Here is an 18,392-nt window from a genome sequence, read left to right as displayed (position 1 = left end):
CTTCTGATTTTATTTTGAAATCCGATTCACACTGTACTATCCAGCTGATATGACCCCACTGCTTCCCCTTCCCCTTTACAACCGGCACTGGGTGTTTGGCGAGGGAAAAACATTGCAAGTCCAGCAAGTTACAAGTTGCATGTTGCCGTTTTTTCTCCAGGGCACTTCAGCCGGTGTTCAGCTTGCCAGGCCTTTTGAAGCGTTAACTTTCAAGAAATGCTGCAGAGTGGGAGAAAGCGGGGGGTGGGGGGTATGAGGGGTATGGGTGAGTAGACAGGGAAAACACAAAACGCCCGGGCTTGCTGAATGCACATTTTATTATTTTCCCATTATTGTCCCATTAAACAACATGCCCTGCATGGAAGTCAGATCCCGGGGGAGGAGGAGGTAAAGGAAACGAGAAACAAAAAAAAAACCAAGCAGCCAGCAAATACTGGAACAGGGAGACTGGCTTCACTGAGTGGCACCAGCGAGTGGGTGTGACTACAGACATTTTCACACTGAGTCGGTTTGACAGGTTTTCTTTTCCCCTAAACCCGAGACAATTTACACCAACTGCATGGTGTGAAAACTGTTTCTCAATCCCAATGTGCAGTCCAGGAGAACCGGCTAGGGTTTCACATGAAAATCGTGGTGTGGGTCCCTATTAATTTCAACTGAAAACACACACACACACACACACACACACACACACACACACACACACACACACACACACACACACACACACACACACACACACACACACACACACACACACACACACACACACACACACACACACACACACACACACACACACACACACACACTACAGCTCTCTCTGTGAGACTGCGAGGTAGAGGCTAACATGCTCACAGCAACATCAAAATAAACACAAAGTACAGCTGAGGCTGTTGGGAACGTCTTTGTATGCATTTGGTCATAAACATAAAATACTGGGAACATTTTGACCAGATGACGGCTCTGGATAAAAAAAAGGGAGCGGATCACACAAGTTATCACAGCTCAGCCCTGTGGGGCACGATGAATTGTTTAACCAAGTGTCACGGCTATCCACAGATATTTCACCCCAGACCACAAGACTCACACAACGGGATCACATTGTCTGGGAACCACGGGATGGCTGTATGACACGTTTCTGCTATTCAAACCAATAGTTGTTGAGGCATTTAACTCAGAGCGCAAAGTGCAGACTTGCTGACGGTGCGAGAGGAAAATTTACGGGCTCAGGTTTCTAAATTTCAAGACAGTGCATCCAATAATTCCGCCTGGACCAAAGTGACGGACTGTCGACATCGCCATCCCTGCATCACTTGCGTGGCTGAAAACAATTTCATGTTGAGAACCTAAGTTGCCACTCTAAGTGCACAGATGCTTTCAGTCACTCAGAAGCTAATAAGGGAGTCCGAAATGACAGCAATGCCAGATGTCCCTTTCATTAACTCAAAAGTACAAGAGCTGACGACTGACTTTCTCTGATAAAGATGGCACACACACAAAAAGAAAGACTCCCTCCGATTCAGAGGCAACGTATAAAATATCCCCAAGCTATGGACCATTGCTCTGTCTATGCAACCGCTCCATCTTCTTTGACAGCAATAAAGTGAAGCCGGTGAAAAGCACATTATGGTCCTCCCCTCAAAAGAAAGAGAGGAGAGGGGGGGGAAGCCACATCTGAGCCACAGGCTGTCTTCCTAGATAGAATAGGGGATAAATATGGAGTGAACCCATTCAGCATTCTTAGAGTAGAAAAGATATTTGGCCTGAAAAAAAAGCCCACGACAGAGCATTAACAAAGTATGGTGCAAACTGGTAAATTGGCAGTTTCCAAGATCGAGCTGGGTGCCGCCTCAGGGTTGTTGTTTTTTTGTTTTTTTTACACGTTGACGTGCCTCATTTCATGTGAAATGTTTTCATTGTTTTATTTTCTACCCTTTTCAGAAATGTGGTGAGATTTAAAAAGAAAAAAATAAATAAATAGAAGCAGCAGACACATGATAGGGATTAAGAACAGAGAGCAGCATGATTGTGAGCCTCATTATGGTTAATACTTCGAGTACTTGTGGCTCATTAATTCAGGCATTTGCACTCAGCAGATGAGTCATTGGCCAACGACAAACCACTTGTGAAAACTCGAGAATTTGTCCCATTCATTCGCGATTATCACTTTCCCTGGTGCTACTTCTTATTTTAAATTTTACGTCTGACCACAATCATTCGATTGTTTTGCCGTATGTATCCGCAAGGGGGGGATTTCTCTCTTTCGTTTTCCCTGTTGGGACTCACCGCGTCTTGCTCAAGAACACTTCCGCGCTGCAGCTCGCCGGCGCCTGGATTGTCCATCTCAAAGATGCGACCACAACTGCTCTGTGTCGCAGCCGTGGCATCTCCATCGAGGGGCCCCCTCGATGGAGCAATATGCTCGCACCTCACTGGATCACGTTCCCAACTGAAGCTGTTCTGGCAGAAAGCTCACCATCAAACTTTTGAAAGTTGGGAAAACACGGCATGTGGCATGTAGGGAACCACCTGGCAGCACGACAGTAGAAAAACAAGCATAAGGTTCGCACTCGGAGACAGATCAATGACACGTTAAGCGCTGAGGCACGGGACTATAAACTTTCTTCTGATTTCAAGGACTTTGCTTTTTCAAAAGGGGAGCTGAGGATCCTGTTTGACAAACCTTATCGACAATATTTGAGTTCCTGACAAATTTTCACATGAATACCTATAAAATTATAAAAAGTTAGAGCAGATTCTTGGAGTAGGCGTGAAGTCCCATGTCAACTATGAAAGCTCAGCGTGATCAGGCCCCCAGATACGTTACCGAGCTACTAATTCCCTACGTCCAAAGCCGAAACCTAAGAACGTCTAACCAACTCTTGCTAGTAGTTCCCAAGTCTGGTAACTAAGGGTGACCGGGCTTTTGCCATCAGGACCCCCGAGGTGCTGGAATTCCTTGCCTGGGGAGTAGGGCTGAACGATTAATCGCATTTGGGATTACATCGCGATATGATAAAACGCAACAGTCGGAAAATGATACAGCGGAGACTTTAGTGTCAATCGCAAATCGAATCGCAATATCTGTTAAAAAAATCACGATTCGATATTTTCCCCAAATCGTTCAGCCCTACTGGGGAGATTAGACTTCACCAGCATTTTATCCGTTATTAAATCATTGCTTCAAATATATTTCTGTTGGAAAGTCTGTAAATGTCTGATTAGTAACTGGTTTCAACTGATTCATTGTTTGTTTTATTATTTTCTTTTATGTCATCTCTTATTTTTGTTTCATCTGGTATTTTTTGTGATTTTATTCCTGTGTATTTTGTAACCTTGTTTAGGTAACCCTGACCCTAGAAATAAAGTTTTACTGCTATGATTTATTATTGACGTCCAGTTAAAAAAAACACACGTCTCCAAATTGTACACTTTATGATCTGAGAAAACCAGTCCAGTTTAAAGTTTTGTAATGATAACATTTTCATATAATCCATCAACGGGTTTCCTTATTTTTTAGAGCTCGTAGAGGAAGAATTTCTCGGCTAACTGAAAAAACCCCCCCTCAATAATCAATCAGTTTTTCAAAAAAAACCTACAACCTGGTTTTCCTTCAACAATGACACTATACTATTCCTCTGACCTGTATGAAGAAAATCATTCTAAAGGCTAAAACACTTTATTCAGCGGCTCTTGAACAAGAGGAAAACAATCTCGGTCCATTTCTCATCCATGCAGAAAAACACCTGTGGTATTCATTCCATCACAAAATATCCTTCTTTTCCACTACATTCAAACTGGAGCTGTCAATCACACACTTGAGTGGTTTTCTTTTAACCCAATGGCATCTGAAAACGAAGCACAAGGGTGACTACCGTGGCAACATTTTATAGTCAGGGAAAAATATGATCGTGCACTTCAAATTCTGCAGCATCCCCTCTAACATCCTAGAACAATATCTCCAACACTGATGTACTCACTAATCCGACCTTGACAACACCCCCCCAAAAAAAGGATCAGAGTGCTGACCCACCACTGGAGGAATAAATGTTTCCATCTACTGGAGGGAAATGTGAATTTCACGTGCCTTTTTGTTTTTTCTGCCCGAGTGGACAGGCAACATCACACTCAAGTCAAATCTCTCAGCACCTCTATGTATAGACCACTGTTGAATAGCTTTCTCTCTGTTATGCGTAATGACCATCCAGCTGTCTGCATCCTTCACAGCAGACCCCCCCCCCACCCAAAAAAAAAAAAAACTATCAACACTATCCGGGCAAACAGTCGCGTGTCATCGGTCTCAATTGAAAGAAACCAAGGACCAGAAAGCTCACATTAATTCTCACATCAACTCAAGTCCGAGTCAAACAGGCTTCAAATCCTGTGCATCTCTCACAATCGCATGGCCAGAATGCATTTGGGGTAAAGTAGTTTTTCTTTACCTGGAGGGCAGTTGCACTCAGGTGACGTTTGTCTGGCAGTCCGAATCTTCACAAAATTTTCATAGGAGCGCTGCAATTCAAAAAAAAATAAAATAATGCAATTTTCATTAATGTGCACTAAAGTGTTTTCCGTGAAATTAAAATTATTTTGGGGGAAAAGTCGTGCGTGGCTATGCACGGGCAATTGAGGAGCTGAAAGCAGTTAACTCGTGGGGAGCAAGTGCACACGGGCGAGACTTACCTGCGAGAGAAGCTCGTCAACTCGTTGTTGAATCAGCGAATTAAAATCATCCATGGAGTGGCCGGGGGCACGGATTAGGGTCTGCGCGCCGTTCCCACTCTCCAAAGCCACGACCCGGTGCCGAACGTCCGCCGCGTTAATGCTCAGGAGGACGCAAAAGGCGACGGACGCCGCGGAACACAAAGACGAGACAATGTGCAGCGCCGTCGTGCGCCAACGCTTCTGCTGCGCCACTTTCTCCATTTTTGCCACACACTTTGATGCTCCTCTTGCCTGCGCGAACTCCGTTTAACTACACGCGCCGCGGGGAGCGAACTGCATCTGGCGCGGAGTCGCGGATCTAGTGGCACACAGTTCTTCTGTGCGTGCGTGTGTGTGTGAGTGTGAGTGTGCGTGTGCGCCTGCCTGCCTGCGACGCGGCGCCCCACGTACAGGGACCTTGTGGCACACAGCGACGGATAGACGAGTCGAGTCTCCGCTCCAGCCAACGCAAGTGAACCTGTGTGACGGCGCGCTAGGTCTCCGGTGAACTTGTTGCACGGAACCTTGCTTGCGCGGCTGTGTAGTGCTGAGCGAAGATGCTCCTGTGCGCAAGAAAGCGCCAAGAGAGTCTGGGGGGGAATGCGAGGCAGCGCACATGTAGTGGAGACAGCGTTGCCTCTCGGAGCCTTTCCCAGGTGCAGGCGTGCTCCCCCTCATTACGACATCAACACGCCTCCAATCTGTCTGGGCGGATTGACATCATTTATTGACCCACTCCTGCTGCGCTCTTGTACCGGAGTACAATTTTCCATCATTTGATCCTCGAAGTGCACTTCAAGGATCCTGTCAGATCTCCAGTTATGAAACAACAGAACGCTGCGTAAAGATGCAATTAGCCTTCATTCCAATGTTGTACATGTATGGCTCAGTGCAAAGGGCACCGTCAAACAACAAACACGCTTAAGATAATAAATCCTTCATGGATTCAATTTTTTTAATATTTAATAACAACATCTCCTGCAACCGTTGTATGGCAACGTTAACGCGTCGTTTTTGCCCGTGGTGGCGCTGCGTAAAAGCGCACGAAAAGCTTTAATGTTTGGGTTTGGATGGACAAAGGCACCCTCCAAAATTGTCCAAATCAGAGAAAAGAACACACATTATTGACTGACTGTGTTCAATAGACCTCGTGTGGAGACAAGAGATGCCACGAGAAGCCCAGCAGCACTCAGAAGAGACGAGCGACTCCACAGTCTGTCTCCCTTCTGGACTGTTTTATATCTTGAATCCTGATGAGACGATGTTTTTTATCGATTTTGTGGATTCCGTTACTATTGCTGTTATGACTTTTAAGTGGAAAATGCGCATTAACCACAAAGAATTTACTAAATTAACTAAAAATGTACTAAAGCTGGAACGTGTGTTTAACAGTCATGTGTTAGAAATAGTCGTTTCTCTGACATTCGTGCAGGGGTTCGGTGAAAACTACTGCATATTGGGGTTTAAAAAAAATGATTCCAACAATTTTTTCACGTTGTATTGGCTCTTGTCCACATTCACGACAGAGCAGTTTGTTTGAATGGCACAGTGACGCTCTAATGTATTTAGTGGGCTTTGGCACCACCGTCTGGCCTACACCAGCACCAATAGACTACAATTGTTTTCCTCTTAATTTATCCTAAATTTGAGATATACTTTGAAATTATACTCAATCTGCAGCAATAACCGTCTCTCCGCATGGTTCACTCGTTTGGAGAGGCCTAAATCTGTCCTGACTGTTTTGAATGACACTGAATAAATAAGTCTGTTTTTCGTATGCGGTCAGAAATTCTTAATGGGAAAGGACTTAAAATGTCCATAAACCTCCAAACTCCTGACTACTTATTCAGAGGTTCCTCTTTCCAGCCTTTTTGCATTTTAATGTGAATATATCTTTGCTCCAAATCACTCTGAATGAATGGATGTTGTCTAAAGGACATCCGTCATCAAAAGGACATCCATCAGGCATTTATATATTCTACAATAGTCTCATTTATAAATTAGCTCTTGGTCTCGATTAGAAAAATAGATAATTTAATCTCTCCGGCATGCAATACAAGTCGAACTACTACTACTACCACTACAACCAGAAATGGATTTTCAGGTTAAATCATGTTGCCGAATGGAAAATATCCATGCAAAGACAAAGCAATTCCCATTCCTTTACCGCATCTGAAACTAAATAGGTTTGCAATTTTCCTTGCCTTCTCTAATAGTTGGTGTATTCGTGTGTTGGATAAAAGGGGTGACAACACAACAGTACGTTTAGTGTTTAAACAAAAATAATTTTGAGGACTCCAACTCGTGCTCTTTTTTATTTGACAATGTTTTTCTCCCAAAGTAAAAGAAACCTATTTTAGAATTGTATCAGCAATTTATTCTGTTGGTGATTATCCAAATTTGAAGAAGTGCGTGCTCTGCAGAGAGAGACGGAAACAATTGAACACGAATAGTGCACATGCCTCTCTGTTTTGGTCTGATATACACTATTGTCGTAAAATTGGATAGCATGCCTTTCTTCTTCTTTTTTTTGCTTACATGCCATGTTTTTGCTTACATGGGTAGATTTTTACTTGGATGTAAACATTTCTGACACTGTCAATGTTGTGATTATTGTGGGAAAAGATCATATTCGTGCTTGTGAGTGGATCGGCAGCACCTCTTTCCTTTGGCGGGTTTAAACATAACTTGAAATGTCACTGGAATGTATGGAGAAAATGGACAAAAAGGCTTATAAAAAAAAAAATACATCCACATGATACTTGCTCTTTTAATATCCTGTACCTTTGCTTCGTTGTCTTCTTTTGTGTTAAATCTCTTGCACTTTTTTAATGTCATCCCCACCATTGTGAAATGAATTTTGTTCCTTGTTAATTCCTTGCTCCTAAGTCTTGTTGTATCAATATATCTATATATATATAGGTGTAATAAAAGGACCAAACCGATGCAGAATATTTGAAAGGCCTGCACGTCCATGGTAAATGCACACTTTTGATTATTTTTTACCTGATCAAGGCCTCTTCAGGTAAAAGACTTGATGAGCATTTCCCTTGTGCTGCCGTTGACTCTTCTGCACCTGTTGGAGCAACAAGCTTGGGACAAATTCCCCTATTATTCTTCTGATTAGTGGATGTGACCTCATGTAATTCCCATCTTCAGCAGCAGAGGTCTAATGAGCCACACTAGTGAAATGAGTGTGGCTCAAATGAGCCAGTTCAGTTTTGACAGGTGTTTTGGCAGAGGAACTCCTCAAGGTTAGACCAGTTTGGGTTAGCATACTGGACCTCTACTGCTCCATGGTCCCCTCATGCTGGAAGACCCCTCCGAGAATGCAATTGTGATTTTCACAGACGATAAACCCCAATGGGCCTGCTGTGCTTTGTTGCTGATTGAATGATCAGCTGTAAGTCAGAATTTCCCCCTCCAACTGAAACTCAGTGGAGGCTTGTTGGTATGATTAAACACAGCTTCAGAGACTTGTCTATACTGCAAACATTCAAACTTGATAAAACCCAATGACAAGGGATTAGATTAATTAAAGAGTTGAATATCAAACACTGAAATGTCAGTAACTAGACCGGTGGTATCATCACTTGTGAAAATCATATTTAACATTGTTTTTAAAGGCAAAGTCTACAGGCCAAAGACCTCACAGCTGCAGGACCTTGAATGTATTGTTTTTTATTGTTGTTGTTTTTTTTTAAATCCTGCTCTGGCTTCTCATGCAAATAAAATGCCACCTAAGTAATTTACAGCCTTGGTTGTGAGGAAAGAAAGGAACAAACAAAATACTTATATTCTAATCTCACACCAGATTACATTTAGATTTCTCTAATACTGACCATCACAGGTCCAATTATTTGTGTAAATGTTGGTGCCACAGAAAAGACACAAGGGCAAAAGTGTTGCAATCTAATAAGGACTTAATTCTCTCTCTCTCTCTCCCTCTATTCAGTTAAATTTTCTATTCAATTATAGCTTTATTGGCATGAACCTAACATGTTATTGCCAAAGTAGATTTACATACATTATAAAATAATAATAATAATAATAATAATAATATTAAGGTGCCAGCTATTCAGTACAGTGCACTACAGTTATACTCATCTCTCTCTCAACACAGCTATGCCCTTGATTTCTTGACTTTGTGGATTCAATAATCCACAATCCAACATCTGAACACAACAAAAATCCGCATCCGGTTGCGAAGTTCCTGGTAAGGCCACAAGGGACAGTTCCCTTTACTCACCCTCGAATGCTGCATCTCTCTCTTTTATTTTATTTTTCTGGACATGACCACAAAGTGACAGATGGAGTCCTGCGACCAAGTCACGCGGCAAAATGCGTGACCCAACTGCACTTTGCGTATTCGGCACATTAAAACATAATCTCGAGCAGGCTGAAGAGCCTAATGCCCCACGATGGTACAATCATTTACAGTCCTCTGTTCTAAAGTGGCCGCTCCTCCCTGTGTATTAACATTAGTGAGAGGGGTTCGGAAAAACCTCTTGGCGCGCAACATCACGAGGTCGTCGCCATGGCAACGGGCCCCACATCGGAGAATAATGCACTCGGCGTTTTATTTTTAGAATCTCCGAGGCTGCTGCATGCGCGCAACTTCTGTTCACTGTCCCCCTCCGGTCAATAATTCATATTCTATGGCGAAGCCTGCGACGAGGAGTCAGGGAGCGGGCTGCCCGTCCTGGGACGTCCCCCCGAGCTGCGGGGCAGCGGGACACACGGCGTGACGGTTGTCAACGAGCCACATCGATGAGGTGAGCTGATCTCTTCCGAATGTTTTCTTGATGGCATTTTGGGAAAAGAAGAAAACACATTTGTTGTATTTTTTTTTTTAGTGCGATCGAATTTTTATATTATTTATAACTATTTTTTGAGTTGAGGTTACAGGACGTGTTTGTGGTTTGTGTGTGTTGCTAAAAATGTCACATGGGCCTAAATACAACAAATGTTGTATCTATACATTTTACATATATTCAGTTGTCTAGTTGTGGATAAATAGAAAGGGCACATGAATTATTGAAGCTGTCATTTTAAGCTTGGCTTATTTATATATAACCTGTACTAACTCAATATTTTTAACCAGAGTAAAGACAACACAGTAAAAAAAAATGAATGCCGTGTGAGGAGAAAATATAATTGCAACTGTGCAAGGTAGAAACTATAGTAAGTGGTCAGAAATGAAAGCATGCAAAAAAGATTGAGTTATTTAACTGTAAATGAACTGTTATGTTCAATGTGGCTCAACGGTAAATGAAGAGTAGTTTAACGGCAGAGTGCTGACGGCGGTGTGCGTGAGAAGTGGGTGGTTTTGTCAATTTAAAAGAAAGTTAGCAGCTTCTTTTTGTGGAAGTTGTAAAAATTCTTCAGCACAAAAGGGGAGTAACTGGGTGGCCACAGGGAGAAAGGACCTCCTGTTGCATTTGGTGAGATTACGTGTGTCCTATGTGAAGCACTCTGAATTGCCCTGTTGCTGAAACGCTACACTAACATATATAGTATATCACGTGCACGTGCGTTGATGTCCAGGAAGCACCCCGGCCCTCAGAGAGCCCAGACACGGGCCTCCATGACCACAGAGTACCAGGAGAGGTTCCTCCCTCCTCGCTGCTTCAAGACTGTCATCTCAACCTCCATACAGAAAGACCCCTACCATCCACTGAAGGGGAGAAGCAATATGACCACTATGAGGTATGTTCTTTGTCCTGAAATACATGTTCATACACTGTGGAGTATGGTGTTTTCACCATGAAATGTGAGTTTCAGGTCGTTCCATGTCACCCGCAAATGGGTACAAGACCCACCAAAGCCCCCACAGTCACCTTTGCCACCCAAAGAACACCAGAGACCCGGCAGCGCACCAGGAAACCCTGCTTGCGTTTCAGTGAACCAGCCGCCCTCCGGGGTGGAGGACTACACATCGGTGTACAAAAGTAAGAGACTCGAAGATCAGTTGAGTCGCCCATTGCAGAAATATGAAATAACAGAAGTGTTGGCGACACAGGGATTTAAATCCATTTTCACCGTCTTTTCATTTTCAGATGATTTCCGAGCTTGGATAGCAGACCGGCGGCAGCCATACAGGCTGAACGACAGCTTGAGAGTCAACCAAGGATTAGTTGTCATAAATAGCTCTTCCAAAGGAGGACGCGTGCAGAAAAATTCTGCTCAACTTGATACAAACTCCAGACCTGCCCGAGTGGAGCAGGAACCGCGACCATTTGAAAGTATCACCAGCAACAGATCGGACTACGTCACCCATTTGGTGCAGCCCAGGACACGCAGGGTGAGGCCGGTGGACCAAACCAACAAGGGTCCGCTGTTAGAACCCGCAGCGTCCTTTAGGCCAAAGTTGGCTTGGCAAACAAACCAAGAACTTCTAGAAGGAGTCAACGACTTATTTCAGCAATTCAAGAGCTGGTCTCTCGAAACCAAGGACCAATGCCGAGGTAAAGGCCAAGCGACCGGGCCACCAGCAGCTCACGATGCCTTTCTCTCCACGATGCATGCAGCCTACACGCCACACAAGTGTCAACGCACCATGCCGATCCTGCCATCTGTGCGAACCAGTGAGAAAAGCATGAAGCCCTTTCTTGCCACTACCACCATGAAGGAGGACTACAGAGCCTGGGATGCACTGGTGACGCTTCCCCATCGTCAAAAAAACAAACACCGCGTCAGTCTGCGCACCTAAGTCTGCTGAGACAAACCCTAAACCATCGCACCTCCATCCACAATTGAATGGGTCTGCCATCTTTCCAGCTCTTACAGAACAGAGAATCCCCAATGTCCTGCAGAGAATGGAGCTTTAAATGCATTTAAATCAGATTCCAGGATGTGCCTGGTCCGACTCTTAGGACACATGAGTAACTTGGCCTTGTGGTGTGAAGACCAAATAATCAGCTGCATGGTTTCCAGCAGAAGCTAAGACTTCCTAAAGACCGAGCCACCGACAGGGTGTGGTGCTGCCACATATTTCCTTACGTGGCTTCTACTTTTACACCAATAAAATGCCATAAATAAAACGGAGATTATGTAATGGCAGCTATTTTTATACCACTGCTCTTCAGCACATCTCATTTTGAGTGTTATGTAATCTAAAGAATCAAAGGCATTTTTCTATTACAACAAAGATCTTCCAGCTAATGAAAGGTGTGCAAATTAACTATTTGTAATTTTAACAGCTGCTTGTCAATAACTCATCAGGGGGTGCAAAACCTTATTTATTTTAAGCCAAAATTTAAACCCGGGTTAATGTTCCGTCCGAACGGAAACCCTCATATAATAGTACTTATTGCGGCCCATTTATTCTGAATTAAAAAGCATTTTTCCTTCCACACAAAAGCACAACTGGACTGCAAATACATAACAAGAAAAACTGTAATTATCAAATAGTAACCTTTTATTAAAAAAAAAAAAAAAAAAGGCAAATGTAATTCTTAATGAATTACTCTGGACTGGAAGAACTGTCAAATCAGTTATATTTACATCATATACAGATTTTTTTTCTCTTTAAAAAATGATTTTGACTTTTAAAAAAAAAATGTTTTTAGCCCAAATGCCAATATGCATAGCAGCATTCCACATAATCCTGGGAGCTCCAGTGCAAACGGAGAATAAGGGGACGTTTTGACTAATTGACTGTGGTTCAAGTTCTCTATGAAACGGAATACACATAAAAAACAACTATCCCCTTTGAATCACATCATGTAAAATCTACAGTAAAAAAAAAAAAAGTTTCAGCAGCTGTCAGTCTTCTTGAAAACGGATGTGCTTATTAGCCTCCTTTGCCCGGGCGATGATGATTTTTTCTGCTTTGGATATGAGCTGGAGTGTGACAGGGAAATGAGAGATTACATGTAACGGCACATAAACAAGAGACGGCGCAACTTTAACTGTAGTGAAGGTATGTGTGTGTGTTTGTGTTCAGATGCCAAAACTATCCTAGGTATTAGACCATATCCAAAATGTTGTTACTATTCAAAATAAGCTGCTTACAAAATATGCAACTGCACTCACTTATGAGTGAATATGCATTATGATGTATTCACATTTTTCTCATAATCTGTTGTTTTATTCTTATTGTATCTTCCTGCTTGGTGTTATTTGTTGTGTTCAAGTATGTTGTAACATTGCTAAGAAAAGTGCTATATAAATAAAGTTGATTATTATTGTTATTATTTAAAAAAAAACGATAATAGCAATACTATTCTATTCTGTCTGCTATTGCATTATACAACTTTCTGTAAACAGACCCTTTTTTTATTACTCAAAATGGAATAACTAATCATTTGTATATGATAAATATATTGTTGTACACAATAATGTTGATGAACTGTTTATGTATTCTTTCATTTTAAAAATGAACGCAGGCCAGGGCGATCTCACCTTCTCTGTACCCCGCTTCTTTTCTCTCGGACGATTCAATTTGACCTGGCGGTCCACCAGGATCTTCTGCCAGTACCTTTGTTCGTGGTCACCTTTCAAAGGAATTAAAAAGAAACTCAAATGTAAAAAAAAAAAAAAAGTTGCTTTCTTACTCCCTGACTGAAAGTACATCAAAAAGAAAAGTGACATTCAACTATGTAAAAGCACAAAACTTGATACGAGCCGTCCCAATAAATTATTTTCACCATCATCAATAATGAAAACCAGTGTGTCATCCATACCCTCTCCTCGTTTAGACCGGACTCATGTGGGCGATACACGAGCATACACGCAAAATACGATTGCACCTCGTGTGATGATGAAAATTCGTACCTGACAGAATTTCGAGTTTCCAGCTGTGCTCTTTCTGCAAATCTGCTCTGGCGTCACTGACCACTTTGGCTTCCTCTGGGGTGTGAAAGCGGATGTGACCCTCAGCGTCTCCCTCCAAGATGTCAATGTATGCCACCGGTGAGATTTTGCACAAGGCATCCTACACAGACACAAATGAAGAAGACCAAAGCTCAACTCCATTAAGGGCACATCATTCTTTTTTTAAACAACTTTTCACTAACTGAAAGTAAAGCTGATGAGTGCATGGATGTTCTACTGTACTTTGAGGAACTTTCTCCCTGGTAGCGGCTTGCTGTCGGTGATTTTCAAGATGACCCCACTGGTGAACTGAGGTCCCTGCGTCACTGCTTTTTCACTTGCGCTACTCTTTTCTACTAGGTTGAAGAGAGGAAAAAGGAAAACAACACAAACCAACATTTTTGCATCAAACGACACATGTATATCATTACAAGCTGAATCAGTGTTACATTTCATCATGGGTTTCTCTCCAATTTTGGCAGCAGTTTTGGAGCAATATCATGATGTCGTCAATATAAGCACAACTCTACACATGCCATCTTCACTGATGTAACTGCAAATGTACAGATTGTGTAAAAAATATAAAAATACAAAAAAAAAGTTTTCTAAATGATTTTTGCTAAAAGTCCAGGACAAAGACCTTCATTGTATTTAGAAACTTCATTTTTGTTTTTCTACATTAACACTTTGTATTACATATCTTTCTATTTATTTTGCAACAAGAGGCTTAAAGAGAAAACTCAACCCCTAAGCCACTTGTTTTTCCAGATGAAAACCAACATGTAGGAGTATGTGGGGTTGAATGAGCCAGGACCAAATCTTGACATTTGTGATATATGCACAGTGACTCCCCTCTACTGGTTGAAACCCAGCTATTGCAATTGAATCTTGCTATTTTGGCTGGTATGGAGGCCAGGTGACTTTTCACCGGAGGCAGCTCATGTCAACAACCACTCCCTCCTCGTAAAAAAAGAGTCAAAGAATTGAGTTAGTGGATGAAATGGATTGAGTATAGTGATTTGAGTAGTTACTACAAAATGATCATTCTATAGATTAAAAATTTGACAGATGAATTCAGTAAGAATGTAATTGCTTCCTCTGTGATTTAGTGCATCTTCAGGCACACGTGATGTCATAGCCTACTGCAGTGACCAAAAGAGCACCCATTGCAAATATATATACATATATATTTTTTTTAATCTGTGTAATATGTAACATTAAAAATGTTATCAAATAAGTCTATGATAACGGGAAAAGTGGGGCTATATGTTTAAAATGTCTCCCAGCACTGCCTTCTGAATGCATTTTTTGGAGTTTCCAGGGTAGAGGGGTGACGTTTTACTTTAAAAAAGTGTCAGTTGTGTTTTCCCCCCCGAGTTCTAACAATTTGTCCATCTGAACTCAAATGACGGGGAATAGTGGAGACAAAACTCACTGTTTCCATCTTGAGGTTCAATCTCTGTCTCCATCCGACTCTTGTACTCCTTGTGACCGATCTTACTCATGCACTTCTTCAGGGACGCCATGCTGCGCTTCTGCAGGGTCAAGTACTCCTCCTTCAGTTTAAGCCACTCTTTCCTTGACGTAGACAAAAGAGGAAGAAATAGTATGTATATGTGTTCATGCTATTTTAGTTCTTAGGGGATTTCCACTCAAATCATGACAAAGTAAGACAAAAGGAGGGGATGTAAGGTTTTACTTTGACAGAACTCGGAGTGGGATGACTTCCTCGCCGATTTTCAGTTTTTCCTTGTGCTTCTTTTTTCTCTTCCTCTTCGATTTAAGAGTTGAATCATCTCCGTTTTCTTTCCCTTCCTCTGTGTCGCTTTTGGTGGGTGCGTCTTACCAAGGAACAACAGAGTGAACAAAATGACAAACCTGCAGTTTCATTTCTACAAAAACACCATATCATGCTTATTGAAACATGAGCAACAATACAAGTGGACAGGCTGGGGTAAAAGGAAACCTATCATTCTCTCTTAATATTTTATTTTTACTACAGGCCAACAGCTGGTACAATCACTTACCAGTCTTTGCTACGTCTCTCTCCTTTTCTCCACCTTCGCTTTGACTGTTTTTTCTCATCTTAGATGGAACTTCACAGTCTGATCCCTCCACTGTCTGTGACCGGCGTCTTTTTTTCTCTGACAATTTCCCTGGGGTCTTGTGGGCGCTGGTTGCCTCCGGTTCAACATCCCCCGCTGCAGAGTGCTTCCTCTTTTGCTCTGATGGCTCTGCTTCCATCGCCCACTCTTTGGCTTCTTCGGCAGGCATTGGCAGTGTGGCACCTTCTTTCTTTTTCTTCTTCTTTCTCTTTTTCTTCTCCTCTTCTTCACCTACGGTACATGAAGGTCAAGAAGTTGGGGATGAATACAACAAATGTCACTCATACTCTTTCTTGATATTATGCCAGCATCATATTTCTCATGATTTTTTTATTTTCTTGCTGGCAGTGTGAAGCAGTGATGTAAAAGAAACACAACACTTTTTTTTTTATTGTACTTGATTGTACCTGATGGTGGATTGTCGGCTGGCAGAGGAATAGTCTTCCTACTTCTTGTCTTTGGGAAAATCCCTGGTTTCCTGGGAGCATCTTCAGGGGGGTTGTTCAGCATCTGTTTCAGAGATCAAAATTTCCCATGAGTTCCCTTCCTGCCAAGAACAAGCACTCTACTGACTTATTATAACAAAGTTCAGGCAGCAGTGAAATAATCATAATGCACTTTCACCTCTATGGCTTTCTGCGCTTGTTCCTCATTCTCAAACTCGACAAACGCAAAACCCTTGGAGTCACCGGAGGACTTGTATCTGGGGATGCTAACATATACCACATTCCCACATTTTGTGAACACTCTTTCTATCCAGCTGTGGGTCACGTCCTTGGGCAGAAGTTCCTTGAAAAAAAAGAAAGAAAGAAACAATTGTATCATTTTGTAATTCTGGCAGGAGTGTCAGTGTAGCATTCGTCAAAACAACCAGCAAGAGTATCAGTTTCTGCACAGAAAAGAGATTAATGGCCACATTTATAGATGCAAAGTAAATTCAAATGGTGCAATCAGATAAAAACAATTCTAAACATTCCATTGAAAAGTTAGCACTTCATATAAAGACAAGAACAGAAAACGCTATACCACATAGACTGTGCGGCCTTCTGTATCATTTGGCACTTCTCCAATTGGAAGCTGACGTCGCACTTTATCCCCTTCCAAGTTAACCTGAAACACACAAAAAAAAGGAACATGTCTTTGTGGAATTGTTAATTAAGTTGAACTTTTGAAAGTTCAGGTGTTTCTTTGATATTGAGGAAGTTGGAAGAAAAAAAATTCAGTACCTCAACTACAGATGAATTTTTCAGCGCCCTCGCAATCAGCTTGGTGTCTGTAGTCAGCTTTTTCATGCGATTGAAGCTTGCCAGCACAGACAAGTCAACATCTGGGACACATGAAATGTTTTGTCAAAGTCTGATGAACTCTGTTGTAATACACTACTCACATACCATACCTGTAGAGATTGTTATTGGTCACTGAAATCATTCCCCCTGTCATCACTGGCTGTGAAGTGATCCCTGAAGTGGACATAACATCACTTACAAAAACCTGAAGCTAATACGAGGCCTCAGCAAACAAGGAGTTTGCCAAGTCAAATGGGTATTTTCATCCCGCTACTTCTTGACAGGTCTACTAAAAAAAAAAAGAATGTATGCGAGGCTGCCAGGATGTATCCCTCCGCAGGAGCTCAGAAAGAAGATGTTAAGTATGTACGTCAATGATGGAAGAGTATCTTAGGGAAGATACTTATTTGTTTGGCATAAATAAGACTGGTGAAGCCTCGTAGTAGCTTCGCCTGGAGAATGCATTTCTACACCGAACAAATGCCGTGGATATTGACCCCATCGTTTGCAGTGCAGTTAAGTAGGGATCACTTCAGCGACAGCATGAAGAAATTAATGGTTTCAGCAAACAATGATTCTTATAATGCCCATCTGGAATGCCAGGACAGGGATAAGCTTGTCCTGAGTTAATTCAAACCCCAAAGACAGACGAGAAGAAAGCGGCGTTTCTGAGCTATTAACATGCCCCTTACATCCATCTTCTGACTCATCGATGAGTTTTTTCAGAAAGCGGTCCTTGTGCAGGCTGACGTCTCCAAACCAGAACTCCACCTGCTTCTTCACATCCCCCAGCAGCTGTTTGACTCGGGAGCGCTTCTTCTTTTCCATCTCCTTGCTCTTGCTGCTGGGCTCTGCGGGACCAGCGCCATCTGTTCCCATCTCTGAGTCGATCATCGTAAAGGGCGGGACTGTAACACAGGCCAGAAAAACACACACGCACGCACGCACGCACACACACACTTGTAAAAACTTGTGACCCTATGTGAGAGAGCCAGAGGTTTTACTGTTATTAAATCCAGATGAAACAAGTGTTATTAGCATTAGGAAACATCCGTCAACCATCTAAAAATATTACGCCTTCAACGATGAACACACAGCTTGATTGTGTCTTTAACATGTTGTTAAAACTTCAGATTTGGGGCACCTGCCTGCTTAACTCACCAGCTTGTCAGTTAGCCATCACTACCTTTAGTAAACTGCTATCGGAGTCAATTCGCGGGTTGTGACATTTAAAAAAAAGAAGAAGCTACAGCCATGCCCACTGCACTCTAAAATCCGTCACAATTAGCCTAAAAACCAAACGACGTTATAATTTACAGAACTCACCCAATACAAAACGAGAAAACAGTCCAGTTCAATGCTAAGTATGCACAAAAAAACAACATAAAACAGCAGCCAGCCGGCTACGTTCAGTCAGGCGTCGCACAATATATTCGTCACAGCAAGGCTCTGGTTTACAGCGAACAGCCAAGTAGTA

The 18,392-nt window shown here is 42.3% G+C and overlaps 3 protein-coding genes across 17 annotated transcripts in view; 1 reads left to right on the top strand and 2 right to left on the bottom strand.

Moving 5' to 3' along the window:
• Positions 1-5,346, bottom strand: part of LOC118289217 (collagen alpha-1(XXV) chain) — a 138,987-nt gene extending 133,641 nt beyond the window's left edge. For 6 of the 12 annotated variants that reach the window (XM_035616052.2, XM_035616066.2, XM_035616035.2 and 3 more), the window contains exons 1-2: positions 4,687-5,344; positions 4,446-4,515 (exon numbers count right to left, since the gene is read on the bottom strand). In XM_035616052.2, the coding sequence (XP_035471945.2) occupies positions 4,446-4,515; positions 4,687-4,929 (313 nt within the window). In that variant the 5' untranslated portion in view covers positions 4,930-5,344. Of the gene's footprint in view, positions 1-4,445; positions 4,516-4,686 lie in introns of all 12 variants that reach the window. The other 6 variants (XM_035616044.2, XM_035616027.2, XM_035616057.2 and 3 more) reach the window with 3 other exon arrangements.
• A 3,663-nt stretch (positions 5,347-9,009) lies between these two features.
• LOC118319433 (stabilizer of axonemal microtubules 2) lies at positions 9,010-13,485 on the top strand. Of its 3 annotated transcripts, none has more exons than XM_035649821.2 (4): positions 9,010-9,482; positions 10,255-10,416; positions 10,492-10,658; positions 10,767-13,485. In XM_035649821.2, exons 1-4 carry the CDS (start codon positions 9,478-9,480, stop codon positions 11,417-11,419), a joined length of 987 nt encoding a protein of 328 aa, XP_035505714.2. In that variant the 5' UTR covers positions 9,010-9,477; the 3' UTR covers positions 11,420-13,485. The 3 variants fall into 3 exon arrangements, with proteins under 3 accessions (XP_035505714.2, XP_047192022.1, XP_047192023.1); XM_047336066.1 differs by having other exon boundaries at positions 10,225-10,416; XM_047336067.1 differs by having other exon boundaries at positions 9,010-10,416.
• On the bottom strand, positions 12,105-18,389 carry larp7 (La ribonucleoprotein 7, transcriptional regulator). Of its 2 annotated transcripts, none has more exons than XM_035649792.2 (13): positions 18,242-18,389; positions 17,608-17,823; positions 16,856-16,956; positions 16,656-16,739; positions 16,254-16,418; positions 16,037-16,139; positions 15,552-15,860; positions 15,224-15,365; positions 14,960-15,102; positions 13,768-13,880; positions 13,486-13,645; positions 13,114-13,205; positions 12,105-12,552 (listed from the first exon to the last, which is right to left on the bottom strand). In XM_035649792.2, exons 2-13 carry the CDS (start codon positions 17,807-17,809, stop codon positions 12,475-12,477), a joined length of 1,692 nt encoding a protein of 563 aa, XP_035505685.2. In that variant the 5' UTR covers positions 17,810-17,823; positions 18,242-18,389; the 3' UTR covers positions 12,105-12,474. The 2 variants fall into 2 exon arrangements, with proteins under 2 accessions (XP_035505685.2, XP_035505692.2); XM_035649799.2 differs by having other exon boundaries at positions 13,768-13,877.
• Between the last annotated feature and the right edge of the window lie 3 nt (positions 18,390-18,392).

Source organism: Scophthalmus maximus, chromosome 12 (genome assembly GCF_022379125.1).
Source record: "Scophthalmus maximus strain ysfricsl-2021 chromosome 12, ASM2237912v1, whole genome shotgun sequence".
Taxonomy (NCBI): Eukaryota; Metazoa; Chordata; class Actinopteri; order Pleuronectiformes; family Scophthalmidae; genus Scophthalmus; species Scophthalmus maximus.
Note: the sequence above shows the minus strand (reverse complement) of the source record. Positions and strands in the feature narration are given on the sequence as shown.

Excerpts from the sequence above, each read along its gene's own strand:
- larp7 (XM_035649792.2), bottom strand. The coding sequence starts at position 17,809 with ATGATCGACTCAGAGATGGGAACAGATGGCGCTGGTCCCGCAGAGCCC. Across the intron at positions 16,957-17,607 it reads CGATGAGTCAGAAGATGGAT|ATGTTGACTTGTCTGTGCTG; the intron begins GTAAGGGGCATG and ends CATGTGTCCCAG. Across the intron at positions 12,553-13,113 it reads AGAAGCGGGGTACAGAGAAG|CTCATATCCAAAGCAGAAAA; the intron begins GTGAGATCGCCC and ends GTCACACTCCAG.
- LOC118319433 (XM_047336066.1), top strand. Across the intron at positions 10,417-10,491 it reads AGCAATATGACCACTATGAG|GTCGTTCCATGTCACCCGCA; the intron begins GTATGTTCTTTG and ends TGTGAGTTTCAG. Across the intron at positions 10,659-10,766 it reads CTACACATCGGTGTACAAAA|ATGATTTCCGAGCTTGGATA; the intron begins GTAAGAGACTCG and ends TTTCATTTTCAG.